This window comes from Littorina saxatilis, linkage group LG5 (assembly GCF_037325665.1).
Source record: "Littorina saxatilis isolate snail1 linkage group LG5, US_GU_Lsax_2.0, whole genome shotgun sequence".
Lineage (NCBI taxonomy): Eukaryota > Metazoa > Mollusca > Gastropoda > Littorinimorpha > Littorinidae > Littorina > Littorina saxatilis.
In genome coordinates, this window is record NC_090249.1 from 46,958,538 (window position 1) to 46,975,724 (window position 17,187).

The 17,187-nt window shown below is 42.9% G+C and overlaps 1 protein-coding gene and 1 long non-coding RNA gene across 2 annotated transcripts in view; both read left to right on the plus strand.

The window, feature by feature from the left end:
• Positions 1 to 9,265, plus strand: part of LOC138967308 (uncharacterized) — a 28,851-nt gene extending 19,586 nt beyond the window's left edge. Inside the window, exon 3 of the mRNA XM_070339843.1 lies at positions 5,281 to 9,265. Within this exon, the coding sequence (XP_070195944.1) occupies positions 5,281 to 5,993 (713 nt within the window). The 3' untranslated portion in view covers positions 5,994 to 9,265. The remainder of the gene's footprint in view (positions 1 to 5,280) is intronic.
• Positions 1 to 17,187, plus strand: part of LOC138967312 (uncharacterized) — a 534,423-nt gene that overhangs the window by 15,217 nt on the left and 502,019 nt on the right. The window lies entirely within an intron of this gene.

Here is a 17,187-nt window from a genome sequence, read left to right on the forward strand (position 1 = left end):
GGGCTGTGGTTTAGACAATATTTCTGATTGGGTTGGATTCCATATATCATGTATTACATGATATGATATTCCTAGTGTATTCCATTCTTCAGTCATGACAATAACATTGTATTGTTTACGTATTGTGTTGTATCATGTGTTATGTTCTTTTTGTTTTGTTCTATGGTGTATAAAAAAGTGTTCTAGTGAAACTGAAATTTTATCTTGATGATTGTTGAATTATACTTATGCTGTGTTGTTTTATTTTCCAGGGGTAACCTTTTTGTTGTTGATCATCGATCAGCAAGCGTTTGATTCACGATGGATATTTTTTGGTCTAGTGGACCCCTGGTTGTGTCTGGTTTTTGATGAGAGAGTTTTAGATTTTTAGAGAGGAGATTTTGTATTTTTGAAACTAAGTAATTTAAACAGAAGAACTTTTATATTTTGTCGGTTGAACATATGATTGTAATCTGAAAACTGATTTAAAGGAAATGCTTTATCCAAAATAAATTTCTTAGAACACTACCTCATTTTTTGTTTGTTTATTGTGAAAGCAAGATTGTACCTCACCCCGAATCCTCCCTTTAACCCTGCTAACACTGAAATAAAATATGTATTAGCAGAGGTTTACATTTTAGCTGCAGGTTTCTTCATTTAGTTATCGGTTTCAACTTTTTTTCAATAATAAGTGCAAAACGAAATTCAATTTCTAAAAAAACACCTCAAACAGATAAAAAAAAAAAAACCCAGCAAATTCTGCCCATGTTGCTAAGCATCATGTGACTTTCAGCGAGATCCGCAAAATGCTACAGGAAATCCACCCGTGTGTATTTCCTGTACACAGGGAACAAAAGGCCTACAAGAAATCAACCTACAGGGAATATTACACCCACTTTTGGTTGACATAGATTGACCCCTTCTGCTTCACTAAGGTTATAGGGCACCCAACAGGCACAACGTTTCCCTAAGCCAAGGCAGTCGTCAAGATTGCAAGTGAGACTTCCTGGTGAAATATTCCTTAACTCATTCGGGGCGCGTATAAATTGTCCCTCGTGTTCCCTCCCGGCGCACGATTTTGACCCATTTGAAAAAAAAATAATTAAAAATCAACAACACAAAATAACCTTACCTACCTTACATTTTTGCAAAGTTTTTAACTTGCTGGTTTAGAAAATATATGAAACATTTGAAAGAACATACCTTTTGTTGTCTTCACATCCAGTCAAACTACCTCTTTGAAGCAAAAAAGCAAAAACATTTTCTATGTCATTGGTTCATCATACACAATGTCATGATCGACACTTTCATTGTCCAAATCATCACCCAAATCATCGTCCATTTGCACAAACTCATCACCAGAATCTAAAATATCATCTCTACTATTCATCACTAAGGTCAAGATCAGAACCGTCCTGAATAACAAGTTCTAGCACTCTTTTCAAGTTAATACGTCTTGTAGCAGAACGATCCGCCATCTTGGAAAAGTCAAAACACGTGGGTCGCACACCGTCAAAAAAATCAAATTATTCCCAACAATTGAACGGAGGGAACTGTTTACAGTGAATGGTTCCACTGTAGACAGGCAGAAGTTTATTGCGGGGGTTGTTTCCCTTGGTTCACACTGTTAAAAATTCGTGATATCCGTCGGATCGTAACTTCCAATGTGTCGGCAACGCAAAGCAAAGCTGTCGGAACAACGCGAATGAGTTAAATCCCGTATTTCAGGGCATGTCATTTTTTGGTTTTTCTAAATCGGGCGTTCTACCCTGGAGACGTTTTCTGGGGTTAGGCACAAAAAAAATAGTCTGTTTACGGTATCCCGACCGACCCTATTTTTTCGCGTGACCCTAGACTATTTTTTTGGGGGGAAAAGGCTTTGTTTTGGGCAAAATAACTTAAAGGTACTGAACTTGTCAAATCCAGGTGCACGGAGCCCCTGGGGCTTTTAGTCATACCTCAGGCAGCTATCCGTTAGAAGAACTACCAAGTTTCATTGACTTGCACCCAAAGAGTCAAGAACTGCGATTTTTTTACGAATTAATTTCGTACTCGGACCCGGCTGGTCTTGACCTATTTTTGGATCTAAATTTAGATCAGGTAGATCACCACATGTGCACATCATGCACAAAAAGACACGTCACTAGCAAACTATGTCAGACATCATCATGAGTTTGTGTAAAACAAAATGGAGGCCGGATCGGAATCACTCAGTTGAATCGAACTCCGACCGCAAACACCACGTAATAACTAGGTTAATTTATGCACTCGCGTGAACAAGAAACTGTCGAGCTTCACAGATGTCGTCGTTGGGTAGTTTTGGGTTTGTTTTACTACCATAGGAGGATTTTTTAACTGTAAATGCACTCAGCTGCAACAAAAACGCAAAACGAAGGCTGTGAGCTGCACTGTGCCTTTAAAAATATGATTTTTTAGAAGAAAAAAAAAGAAAAAAATCCTGACCTACCGACCCTATTTTTTTTGCCTATGTTACCGTAAACAGACTATTTTTATTTTTTTTGCCTTATGATCATTGCCATTCGACCACAACCGTAATCTTTAAATATCCTTGTGTCGGACATGGTCTGTCTGAACCGCCCGAAAACGGTGGCTTTGGGCGTAGATTGATTTTCAAAACAGTGTTTTAAACTTTAAAAGCACTCTTGAAAAGATTTTCCCTGGCAGTAATCATGATACATATCACAGTCTGGAAATTCCTTCGGGAAAGGTCAACACTGCAGCAGGAGACCCATCACCCTTATAGGACATTCGGTTCAATGAAATGAAAATGGAATGAAAATAGCTGTATGGATTTGTTGTCACAACTGACAAGTCGTTCGAAACTCTTTCATGCTGTGATGTAATGAAAAAAGAGAAAGTAGAGATATCATTAGTTCGTCTAGGTTGCACAATATTTTTTTAACACATGAGTTCACCTCGTATAACACATACGTACTACAGGGCCTCACATCCACGTCGGACATCAGACATATGAGGATATTTTTTTCAAATGTCCAATACATTTTTCGTGCAGGAGGACAAATGTCCTATTGTTTTTGTCACAAAGTGGTCAATGTCCGATTATTCTATCATTTGATCCGGACATCGTGAGTACTTCTCAATTTACAGTAGTTTGAATGCTATTTTATCGATGTATTGCGAAGCGATGGGTAGCAGACGAAATTAGACACTTTGTGCCTCTAGCACCAAAGAGTTTCCATTAGGCTCGCAACTCGGAATGCTCGAAGCCAGTTGAGAGTTGCCTCCCTTCGCGCTTTCCCCGAAAATAACAAACATGCCGCCTAAACGAAAACTGATCCCAGAAAAGGGACAGAAGAAATTACACTTCAAGTCCCTTCCCTCATCATCTGTCAGTAGCACGGAAACTGAGCTTCCTCCAGCCCCAGAGCAGTTAGAGCCCGATCGCCCAGGTGAGAATGTCGATCGCGATAGACAAACATCGGAGCCGAAGAAAGACACTACCCCCTCCCTCACCCCCACGCGTAACTTCGTCTGCAGTTATTTCCTGAAAACATCTACAGTTGTTAACCCGTGATTTGTAAAAATGTAAAAATATTTTACAAATCACGTCGAACCTAAAACCGCGATTTGTAAAAATGTAAAAATGGAAAAATATCGCATTCCACAAAGTAATGCATGCCTTTTATTATTATTATTTTTCTTGTTTAGAGCCTCTACGCTGAGTGGTGGGGGTGGTTTTAGTTCCACATCCCATTTTGGTGCAATCCCATTTTGCCGCCGTCCCATTTTTTGCCCCATCCCATTTTTGCGACATTTCACAAGCCAAACGTCATTTTACTAACATGTCATAACAATAGCGCGACATCCCATTTTGACACCATATCCCATTTGGCCGCCATGCCGTTTCACCGCATTCCATTTCGCCCCCATCCCATTGTCGCGACATTTCACAAGCCAAGCGTCATTTTACTTTCGTGTCATAACAATTGCGCGACATCCCATTTTGACACCATCCCATTTGGCCGCCATCCCATTTTTTATTTATTCTTCTTGCCAAGCCTCACTATACTACTATGCTGCGTTATTCAACTAGGAAGACATTCCGTTTTCGCCAAATCCCAATTTTGCCACAATCCAAAATGTCGCGAAATAGGGATGGCGGCGAAATGGGATGACGGCAAAACGGCATGGCGACAAAATGGAATGTGGCGCTAGTGGTATGACACGGTGGTAAAATGACACTTGGCCTGTGAAATGTCGCGAAAATGGGATGGGGGCAAAATGGGATAACGGCAAAACGGGATTGCGCCAAAATGGGATGTGGAGCTAATGGTAGATGACATGGTGGTAACATGACACTTGGCCTGTAAAATGTCGCAAAAATGGGATGGGGGCGAAATGGGCTAACGGCGAAACGGGATTGCGCCAAAATGGGATGTGGAGCTAATGGTACATGATATGGTGGTAAAATGACACTTAACCTGAGAAATGTCGCCAAAATGGGATGGGGGCAAATTGGGATAACGGCGAAACGGGACTAATAGATCCCTTGCCTTTGGGGTAGTGCGACTCTGTCACTGCTAGCTTTCCACTGGGAGGAAGCGACCGGAATTTCCCAACGATGGGACATCCTAGTAATGAAAAAAAAAAAAATCTTAAAATTAACAGTCGCGCTACCCCAAAAGTCAAGGGATTTAGTTTTTGGCTCACGTAAGTGTAGCCTATGCGATGCTAACTTTTGTCTGTCTGTGCGTATGTATGTATATGGTAGAAACTCTAACATTTGAAGACGTCACATTACATTGACGTCACATTATGACGTAAGAGGGTTTGACGTCACGCGAAGGAATTACTGAAAGTCTCGGTCATTGTTTTTTTGAGCGGGCCGAGACTAGTTGGCAGTCGTGTCCCTGTAAGTAGGCTACATGCAGACAGACAGATCTAGATCTAGTGTCTCGCTTTCTTGCACAGTTTCACCTATGCTCTTTCTGTGTGTGTGTGTGTGTGTGTGTGTGTGTGACGGAGTGATTGAGTGATTGAGTGATTGAGTTTGTGTTACTGTTTGTCGATTTCTTACTTGAGCCTTGAAGGCTTCGCTTCTTGTTGTCCCTTGACTTTGGAGATGACAAGAAAATATCGGGCGCAAAAACGTGATTTGTAAAAATTGTTACAAATCACGCGCCCCGCGATTTGTAAAAAATTGTTACAAATCGCGAGGCGCGCCCCGTGATTTGTAACAATTTTTACATTTTTACAAATCACGGGTTAACAACAGTCTTAGCAACATATTAATGGATTTGTCCTGCTTGCCTTTTCCAGTGCCTGTCAGGGAGGTTGTGCAGACATTGGAAGGACAAGCTGCAGTCAGCACTCACTGTGATACCTGGCTAAAACAAGAAACGCAGACACCAGAAACAAAGACTGCAGTCACCGCTCACAGTGGTGAATGGTTGAAACAAGAGATACAGACACAAGCAACACACACTGCAGTCACTGTTACTGTTTGTCAATTTGTTTGTTTGTTACTGAAGCATGAAGCTGGTTTGAGAGCTCGCAGACCTCACAGAGGAGCTGTCCTCACCCGCCGCCATCGCCAGAACCGAGTGCAGTGGGGCAACCAGCACCTTCGCTGGACCGTCCGGAATCACTGGAGACACGTGTGGTTCAGCGACGAGTCCTACTTCCTGCTCCAGCGACATGATGGTCGGAGGAGGGTCTACCGGAGAGTAAACGAACGTTACGCACCCAACTGTGTGGATGAGGCACCCGTTCATGGTGGTGGAGGCGTCATGGTGTGGGGGGCGATCAATACCGCTGGAAGGAGCACCCTGGTGCACGTCCAAGGGCGCATAACTGCCCAGCGATACGTGGAGGAAATTCTGCGCCCACACGCCCTTCCTCTTCTGGCTGACCAGGATGCCATATTCCAGCAGGACAACGCGATGGCGGCGGGTGAGGACAGCTCCTCTGTGAGGTCTGCGAGCTCTCAAACCAGCTTCATGCAGGCGGTTCCGCACGGTCTGGTCCGATAATCGGTGTGGCCCGGGGAGAGCCTGGACAGAAGATGAGGCCGACAGGAAACGATTCCGGAGGTGGCGGAGCCGTATGAAGCGGTCGTGAGCAGCAGTTGTCGCCCTTGGTCTTCCCGCTCGTGGCAAGTCAGCAACGGAGCCAGTGGCTTGAAACCTGACCCACAGTCTACTGATGGTGCTCTGGGACACGTGGAAGTGCCTGGCGATTGCACTTTGACTTTGGCCTGCTTGTAAACGACCCAATGCAATTTGGCGGTCTTCTCTGCTCAATCGGGCCATCTTTCGTCGCTGAATTGTCGTCTGATTTCTTTGTGGCGAACAATCCGCTTTTATGGGTTTTGGAAGACATGGTGAGAGTTCAATATTCCCCGAGTTTCACGAGATTACACTGAAGCATGACGAGTGGTCATGCCAAATGAGCAATTTTGACATTGTAGCCACTGATAAGGCATGCGTCACGTGCAGAGCTCACTTGTGGCAATGGACGAAAGGTCGACGACCAGATAAACATTTTCTGCAGTTTGGTGGATATCCTTGTAGCCATATAACTAAATTAACCAAATATTACAAGCTATGCGTTTCTTTTTTTGAACAGTATACAGTCTGGAAATTTGAAGAGACACATGTTAACACATACAGGAGAGAAAAAACATGCATGCACAGAGTGTGGTGCTAGGTTCTCACTGTCTAAGACTATGAGGATGCACATTTTGACACATTTTAAAACATATGTGTGCACAGTGGTGTCAGGTTCTCACAGTCTGGGGATTGGAAGCAACACATGTTAACATATACAGGAGAGAAAAAGCATGTGTGCACAGAGTGTGGTGCCAGGTTCTCACGGTCTTGGGGTTTGAAACGACACGTTAACCCACACAGGAGAGAAAAAGCTGCATGCATAGAGTGTGGTGCTAGGTTCTCAGTGTCTAATTCATTGAGGAAGCATATGTTAACACATACAGGAGAGAAAAAGTATCTGTGCACAGAGTGTGGTGCAAGGTTCTCACTGTTTTGTTATTTGAAGAAATCTATGTTAAGACATACGAGAGAGAAATAGCATAGAGTATGGAACCAGGTTCTCACGGTCTGGGGGTTTGAAATGACACATGTTAACCCACACAGGAGAGAAAAAGCATGCATGCACAGAGTGTAATGCAAGGTTCTCAGTGTCTAATTCATTGAAGAAGCATATGTTAACCCACACAGGAGAGAAAAAGCATGCATGCACAGAGTGTAATGCAAGGTTCTCAGTGTCTGGTAATTTGAAGAAACACATACAGGAGAGAAAACATATGTGTGCTCAGCCTGCGGTGCAAAGTTCTCACAGACACAGTCAGGAAATATGAAGAGGGGATGTTCTCTGGAGTTGGGTACCACAGAGGGTCATTTGATTGAAATAATAAGTTTGACAGTTTTGTTGGTTACTGCGCTTCTTTATGTGTGTCTAAATCAGTAAATGTTGCTTGATGATGTCAAAGCTATTAAAGGCACAGTAAGCCTCCCGTAAACCATCACAGATACTGTCAGGCTTTTACACAGTACAAACACCCTTTCATTTAAACACTCACCGCTTGAGAACATCCTAGGTGCCCTCCGTAAAGAACGATCAATTTTCAAAGAATGTATTTTTGTGTGGTTTATCTTACCCCTGAGCCACTGTGAACCCGTGTGATCCAGTTTCCTTTTTTCACAATGTAGTCGTCAGTTTGTGATTTGAATGCGACTCGCTTTAAGCTTATCTGCAATAGCACGTTATTGTGTACCTCTGAATCTAAACGGAAAAAAACGCCTGGGATTCACAAGAACTCTAGCTATGGCTTTTGACTGTTCAGAGGAACTGGCGATAAGCATAACCGTCGAGTGCCAACGCTAGGCTTTTCGTGCGACGATGATGTCAGTGACGTGGATATAGCCTGGGGACTGGAGACACGGACCCGTGGATCTAGCCACAACCTTTCTTTTTTCAAACTTTCAAAACTTCGAATTGTACTGATCTTGTATTGATGAAAAAAGAATTCTTTTATGATTTAAGAATGTTTGTGTAACAAGCTGTCAATTTATTATTTAGATTTTAAAAGTTAGGTCTAGCGCCAAAACGCACCACGGTCCGATTTTGTTATCAGACAATTCGCAAAATTAATTCTTTGAAAATTGCTCGCTCTTTACGTAGGGCACTCAGGATGTTCCCGTTCGGTGAGCGTTCAAATGGAAGGGTGTTTGTACTATGTGTAAAAGCCTGGCAGTATCTGTGATGGTTTACGGGAGGCGTACTGTGCCTTTAAACAATATTTTTACCCCAAAAAATAATGTTTTGTGTTTCCATAATTTGAGCAAATACGTCCAATTGAGAGGTCAAAATGGCGGGGAATTTGTGACATGCTGTAGGATGAAGCAATGAGTAGGTCGTACGGAATAAAAGAAACACGAAAAAGGCCATCAATAGTTTGTAACTTATCATAAATGCATGCATTTTCAGTGGAATGAGAACTGTTTGCAGAAGATCAACACAGTCTGAGATTTTAACCATAGTTGTATGTGGTCAACTTCGCAACGTGTCGTTTCACAGAAGCCCGAACTTTATTTGCACAACACAGACCCACTCATCACTAAAGCACGACTATTTTTGGCATACTTCGCAACACGCTTGTAGAACGCAAGAAAAAAGCAAATAACGTCCACAATTTTTGCAATCTGTCCATTAAAAACGATCAGAGCATTTGGTTTCCCCTTTTACCTGTTACGATGTTATCGTTGTTTGTCCTGTTATTTCAATGAAAATGATTAGTTAGCGATTTTCTTTTTTTACTAAACTGCCCAGCATTCTTTCGGAAGGATATCTATGCACCCGTTGTACTGCTGCGTGGTGACGTCACCACTAGCCGACGGTTTGAAGTTTTGTTTATCATCTGTTACGATGACTTGTTATTTTGACCATTTGTTGCTGCGCTAATGGTAAGATTTGTTGTCAAGTTCAAGAAATAGCTTTATTTATACATGTTTGTGCTCACAGTGTCCTAAAGATCATATGAACACATTGTTGATGAATATGAAGTTGGTTCTGTTTTTGGGTCCCATGTCACAGTTTGGTAACTATACTGTTCAAAAAAAGAAACGCATAGCTTGTAATATTTGGTTAATTTAGTTATATGGCTACAAGGATATCCACCAAACTGCAGAAAATGTTTATCTGGTCGTCGACCTTTCGTCCATTGCCACAAGTGAGCTCTGCACGTGACGCATGCGTTATCAGTGGCTACAATGTCAAAATTGCTCATTTGGCATGACCACTCGTCATGCTTCAGTGTAATCTCGTGAAACTCGGGGAATATTGAGCTCTCACCATGTCTTCCAAAACCCATAAAAGCGGATTGTTCGCCACAAAGAAATCAGACGACAATTCAGTGACGAAAGATGGCCCGATTGAGCAGAGAAGACCGCCAAATTGCATTGGGTCGTTTACAAGCAGGTCAAAGTCAAAGTGCAATCGCCAGGCACTTCCACGTGTCCCAGAGCACCATCAGTAGACTGTGGGTCAGGTTTCAAGCCACTGGCTCCGTTGCTGACTTGCCACGAGCGGGAAGACCAAGGGCGACAACTGCTGCTCACGACCGCTTCATACGGCTCCGCCACCTCCGGAATCGTTTCCTGTCGGCCTCATCTTCTGTCCAGGCTCTCCCCGGGCCACACCGATTATCGGACCAGACCGTGCGGAACCGCCTGCATGAAGCTGGTTTGAGAGCTCGCAGACCTCACAGAGGAGCTGTCCTCACCCGCCGCCATCGCCAGAACCGAGTGCAGTGGGGCAACCAGCACCTTCGCTGGACCGTCCGGAATCACTGGAGACACGTGTGATTCAGCGACGAGTCCTACTTCCTGCTCCAGCGACATGATGGTCGGAGGAGGGTCTACCGGAGAGTAAACGAACGTTACGCGCCCAACTGTGTGGATGAGGCACCCGTTCATGGTGGTGGAGGCGTCATGGTGTGGGGGGCGATCAATACCGCTGGAAGGAGCACCCTGGTGCACGTCCAAGGGCGCATAACTGCCCAGCGATACGTGGAGGAAATTCTGCGCCCACACGCCCTTCCTCTTCTGGCTGACCAGGATGCCATATTCCAGCAGGACAACGCTCGCCCGCACACAGCACGACTCACTACCCAGTTCCTCACCGACCACCATGTCCAGGTGCTTCCCTGGCCATCTATGTCGCCAGACATGAACCCGATAGAACACCTCTGGGATGAATTGGACAGACGTGTGCGCAGGCGAGAAGAAGCGCCGGCAAATCACCGCGATCTATTGCAGGCACTTCAGGAGGAGTGGGACACCATCCCACAGCAAGATATCCGGCATCTGATCCAGTCCATGCCCAGAAGGTGCCGGGCAGTTGTTGCTGCTCAAGGCAGTCACACCCCCTACTGACTTGACAGCCTCAGCACCCAATCGTATTGATTGACTGATTGATTTGAAGATGCAAATGAACTGTGTGTGCATTCAACTGTGTCCATACCAAATTTCAAACAAATAATCTAAATATTGGATTTTCTGTTAATTTTTTCGAAAAATAAAACAAATTTGGCAAGTAGCAACTATGCGTTTCTTTTTTTGAACAGTATAGCTCCAGCGAACAACCCAGAGACACATGTTAACACACACATGAGAGAAAAAGTATGCATGCACGGAGTGTTGTGCCAGGTTCTGGCAGTCTAAGACTTTGAAGCAGCACATGTTGATACATGTAGCCTATGTATACATGAGGGAAGAAGCATGCCTGCACAGAGTTTGTTTCTGGGTCACGTGTGGGGCTCACTCTGGGTGTCTGGCGGCCGGGCTTCTAGTCTTGGTGCAGCTCGTGCGAGGCAAGTGGGGTGATGACACGGGCATGGAGCTCGTACACCGTAGACAGTCATTTCTCCATGGGTCATCATTTAGCTGTGACTTATTTTCATCACAAATTGTCATTGGTTCTATATATATCTAAATGGATTGATACAGGTACATAAAAGAGTTCTCTTGAAAATTATTTTATGAAGCTAGAACAACTTCTTCTTTCTTTTTTTTTTCTTTTTTTTTTTTTTTTACAGATAGTAAAATTCTCCTTTAACTACAAAAAATTAAAAAATCCTGAGCAAATCAGGTCAAAAAATGGGGGTAAACTTACAGAGGTTATGAACAGAATATCTTATGTTTTATCGGGGGTTGGGGGTCTTTAAAGAAAGGAAGTCGTGTGTAAGCATTTGCTTTTCTTGTGTGACCAGTCACCAATTATAGACTAAAGTTTGTGTCATTGTTCAGTCTAGTGTTTGTAGTTCATGTTGCCGATCGCTTTATGTTGTAATGCCATTATCTGTTCTGAGTTACATTTTGAGATGCACATGTCCAGTCACCGGTAGATTCCAAGCGCGCTTAGCCGTCTGTGTGTATGTTCTGACTAGTCTTTGATCCTTTGAACTTAAGCCGCTCTCCTAGGAAGAGACGGGTAGCCACTGGCCAGCAGGTGTTATGTAATATGGCGGCCTGTCTGTCTCTGTATTCCTCGGCTAGCGGCATGTAGCAGTGGTTTTCAAGTAGGTGTTAATTCCTGTAGGCTGTGAATTTGATCCGGGTAGATGATAGACGATGCCAGCTGTGCTCGAATGTTTTTAGTCTTCCCCCCCCCCCCCCCCCGTTCCTCTTGTCTTTAGTTTAACCAATGAACCTGCTTAGAGTGTCCTCGTTATGGGTGGTTAATAAGATGTTGATTGGATGTTTGTGACTCTAGCTAAAGTTTGATTATGTATTTACATGCTAGGGTGTGAAAGAGAATTCTGAGAGAGTGGACATTTTGTAGTGTGCTGCACTAACTGAGAAGATGTAGCCTAGTCAAATTTGTATTGTGGCCTGTAGCCACCGGCTTCGGTCAGTAGGCAAAGATCGAGGGGGAGGGAATTAAGCGAATTCGGGAATAAAGTATGCCTTGCCAGTATTCTGCTGTTGTCACAATGTGTCATCTGTTGAGTCTGTGAGTGAAAGTCCAGAGAGAGTCCGTAATACATCATCAAAGAAAGAAAAGATCTCAGAGAAGCCAAACATTAGTTTCCCGAACCTTCCACACATGTTTTATCTTAAAAGCACCCGTTTAAAGCAATTCATTCGTGTTTGTATCTATATATATATATACGACTTGTGTCTGTGTGTCTGTCTGTGTAATCGCGATGCGCGGCCAAGGTTCTCGATGGATCTGTTTCAAATTTGGTGTCCATATTCAGATACACCCCGGACACAATCTGGTCGATGAGATATTTCAATACGTGCTCTCAGCGCGCAGCGCAAACCGATTTTTTTTTCGGGATCAACTACCATAACTCTTCCTTATTTTCTCCATGTTTTCAGCGTTTACCTCCCTTCCTTCGTATGGTGCACTACGATAGGGGCATCTTCGGATATTCCCGGCGTTCTGTTACTATTTTTAGAAGGTCACCGCAGTGTCCAGAACGCTTTCCTTGGACCCGTAAGTTGTCCTCACTGTAAAAGTGCAAAGGTCGAATCAATTTATAGCCACGCGAAAAATACACTGTCATCTATCTCTATATATTTATACATATAGATATATATATATATACGGCTTCTCTTCGTCGCGATATAACCTTCGTGGTTGAAAACGACGTTAAACACCAAATAAAGAAAGAAAGATACGGCTTCTCTGTGTGTGTTTGTGTGTGTCTGTAGAAAACACCTGTGGATTGTAGAGTTCTGTTTGTGATGTGGTATGGCTGCTTTTCTGAGTCTGTATGTTCTGGCCTTCCTCTAAGAAGCTATCACAGATTGAAAAGGGCTTAGAGATAAGCTCTTAATTTCTCAATCCTGTTTGAGTGGACTTCGCCTCCAAAGGTGATTGTGGTGTTTCGGCACTCGGTTACATTGGGCGTCAATGGCATTATGGCCACTGAATCATTTTCGTGCTGTTCCCATTCCACGAATCTGGGAGGGACCTAAGCTTGGCGGGTCCATGGTTCGGACCCGGTGCGCCACTCAAGCCGGGTATTCGGCTCTACTTGCTACCCGGCGAAGCGGGTATTCATCTAGTTTAAATATATACCGGTATACAAAATCAAACCAATTACAAGCATAGCGTTTTACGTGGTTCCAAGTGTATCTGTTGAATTGCATGTCGACATATGTTTCTTGACTACAAAACAACATGTTAGAAATGAAGATTTACCAAACGTGTCAATAAAATTTAGTTTGCTAATACAAAACATGTTTTACAAGGAAAATAAACTTACCTTTATGTAAATGTTACCTCACCCCACCCTCACTGTTTCGTAAACAAATCTCTACGAATATGATCACGTACATAATGTTCTTGAATCTGTTTACTCAAATGTGTATAATAATAAACAAGACTGTTTATCTTTTTGTGCATCTGTTTTGTTATGTTACGGTTTGGTTGGGTGTTAGACATGTTTCTGATATGTTGACAGACTGGTACTTAGGCTGTTGAGCCTTTGTCTGATCTTTTGATCAGTTGCTATCCTAGCCTAACTTTGAGCTAGGTTGAAAGCTCATAGGCTGTGATAGTCATACATTGCATTCCTATAAACAAGCAATGCATAGCCTAAAAGCAGTCGCTCTGTCCCTCAGATGTCAACCACTGGGTCTGTTTAGCATGTGTGCACAGAATGTGGGGCTAGGTTCTTTCTGTCTAGTAATTTGAAGAATCACATGTTAACACATACAGAAATGAAAAAGTAGGCATGAACACTAGAGTGTGTACGTGTCAGGTTTGTGCGATTTAAGACTTTAAAGCAGCACATGTTGAAACATACATGCGATTGAGAGAAAACGCATGCTAGGTTCCGCGATTTTGGAAGTTTCACACATGTAAACACATCAGTCATTCTTTGCTTTTGATGACAACAGTTGGTGGCTCTTTTTCAAAACGATTACCGACCAGCTTGCATAACATTACCTTTTGAAAACTATTTATATGCGTGTCTGGAAACGCGAAGAAGCAGCACAAGCAAGGGCAGATCGATCGGTATTTGGTAATGTGGGGGAAGCGTGATAAAAGTGGCTTTATGGGGGTCAAAAATGGCGTCCAAAAGGGGAACGTCAACACAAACCCCGTTTGAAGCAATATTTCTCCTTCATTTGAAATAACAGCGTTGATCTTTCTTGAATTTCTGCGAGAAGAACCTTCAAAATAATGAAGATGTAATGTAGCACAGATCTTTTAATTTTGTTGTCTTTGTGTACACTACATTAATTGCAAATTGAGTAACTATCGTTACATGTCGTGTCCCATAACAGTAGGCTTACAAACACGATCGTCCGCTACAAGATGAGGTGAACAGGGTAATCGTGATTCCATATTGTTAAAATGCATACTCAAGTACCGAGATATTATACGTTATTTGTACTTTTGATCAAAATATGACATTTTACACAGATCGAGACAGTGTTCCTCGCTAGCGGTCGAGGTGAACAATGACTGTCGAGATCTTGTAAAATGTCATATTTTGGTCAAAAATACAAATAACATTTATGTATCGATCGATTCTGGTTAGAATTCCTTTTAGTTTGATTGAACGCACACAAACATGCACTATATTTTAGTCTTGGCTGGCCGCCTAAATATGAAGTTTTGTCGGCCTCTGACGTCACATGGCTCAAAGAAGTGAAATCCAGTGTTCAATCGATACATTATTTGTTAATGTTGTTTATGTGGTCCGTCTGGTATATAAGGTGGTAAATCAAGATTTGCGTTTACTGTGTCCCATGCAATGGCAGTATGGTAAATTTAAGGATCTATACTGGCCTACATTATTGTATCTAAGTCACATTATTGTATCTAAGTCAAGAGATTTTCACATTCACATCAAGACGATGTGTGCAATTCACGGAAACGTCGTTCATGAGACAGTCGATGATGCTAACTAATCGACCAGTGGAGCTGTTGCGACACGTGCTTGCGTCAGTTGTCGAGTGACACAAAAACTTGTTTTTTTTTGTCTTCAATCAATCAATATGAGGCTTATATCGCGTGTATTCCGTGGGTACAGTTCTAAGCGCAGGGATTTTTTATTTTTTTATTTTTATTTTATGCAATTTATATCGCGCACATATATATTTAAGGCGCAGGGATTTATTTATGCCGTGTGAGATGGAATTTTTTTTTACACAATACATCGCGCATTCACATCGGCCAGCAGAGCGCAGCCATTTCGGCGCATATCCTACTTTTCACGGCCTATTATTCCAAGTCACACAGGTATTTTGCCAGGAAAGACCCTTTTGTCAATCGTGGGATCTTTAACGTGCACACCCCAATGTAGTGTACACGAAGGGACCTCGGTTTTTCGTCTCACCCGAAAGACTAGCACTTGAACCCACCACCTAGGTTAGGAAAGGGGGGAGAAAATTGCTAACGCCCTGACCCAGGGTCGAACTCGCAACCTCTCGCTTCCGAGCGCAAGTGCGTTACCACTCGGCCACCCAGTCCAAACCAGGCTACCAGGCTACTCTCCCAAGTTTGATCTAGTGTCGTTATTTTTACATTTAGTCAAGTTTTGACTAAATGTTTTAACATAGAGGACATAGAGGGGGAATCGAGACGAGGGTCGTGGTGTGTGTGTGTGTGTGTGTGCACACGGTGTGTGTGTGTGTGTGTGTGCACACGGTGTGTGTGTGTGTAGAGCGATCGGCAGACTAAACTGGACCGATCTTTATGAAATTTGACATGAGAGTTCCTGGGAATGATATCCCCGGAAGTTTTTTTTATTTTGTCGATAAATACCGTTGATGACGTCATATCCAGCTTTTTCTAAAAGTTGAGGCGGCACTTTCACACCCTCATTTTTCAATCAAATTGATTGAAATTTTGGCAAAGCAATCTTCCACGAAGGCCGGACTTTGGTATTGCATTTCAGCTTGGTGTATACAAACAATTTGAAGCACTTAAATTGTTTTTGTCTTATCTCGCTTTGACTGGGTTTTTTTCTCTCAGTAATTGTACAGTAGTGACATTTTTTCAGATTTTAACTATCCACTGTTATCTTTGTTTTTTAATCCGTTAACGCGGCCATCTTTTTTTTCCTGTGCTATGGCATCCCCGGCCTCTTGAAAACAATAGTATTTTCTTCATTAAAGTTTAGTTTGCAATCAGAAAACCTTTTCTGTTCTTTTGGTGTGATTTTTTTGGGTGCAATTCATGACTGATTGACTGAACAGCAATAAAGCATATCGTTATTCCAAAAGGTAATGTAAATCAGTGTTTGTATGCTCCTGAAAAAAATAGTCCCACTGAGACTGCCTGCCCACCTACGGTGTAGGTTTAGCAGATGATGACAATATATATTCGGTACTGTAGTTTACCTAACCACCCTACTTTTTTCCGACAGGTTACCTTATAGCTTAACCATCACTCCACACACACGGCACACACACACACACACACACACACACCGTGCACACACAAACACACACAATGACTCACACACACACACACCGTGACTCTCTCAAGCCCCCCCCCCCCCCCTATCCCGAACATGTTTGATACAAACAAGGAAAATGGAGGAAACTGGTGCAATCTGAGCGGCCACGAACTGAAACTTCCCCTAAAACGTTACAACACCTTCCAAATATTGAATTTAAGAAGACAACAAATTACCGAACCACTGTCTGAAATCGCCACTTAGAACAGGAAGGTCGGCTCGGGGGCATGCCCCCCCGGAAAACTTTTTGATAAAAATCCAGGAATATGGGGCAATCTGAGCCATAAGTTTTTCTTTGTTTAAAAAAAAAATCTTTTTCTTCTCCTTTTTAATTTTTGTTCCGGAAACCCCCCTGGATCCGTCCATGCATAACAATCCTTTCAGAGAAGTTTATACAAACGGAGTCATTGTTCATTTGTTGTAAAGTCCTTCTAGTTGTTTTTTTTTTAGCCAGAACGGTGACACCCTATACGTAATCATAATAACCACCCTAATATTGTTTCGACATGTTACCTTACCATCACTCCCCCCCGGGCCCCTACTTTTTTTCCGACACGTTAGTGTTCCTCCCCCCCTAATCTGACAACGAGCCGAAAAAAACGCCGCCACCCAGCTCCAATCATCAGTTTACATGTGTGTAGGCTAAATGCTATAAAAGTGTGTTTGACTCTCCCTCTAAGATGTTTCACTTGTCAACCAAAAGTCAAATGTGCCGAGAG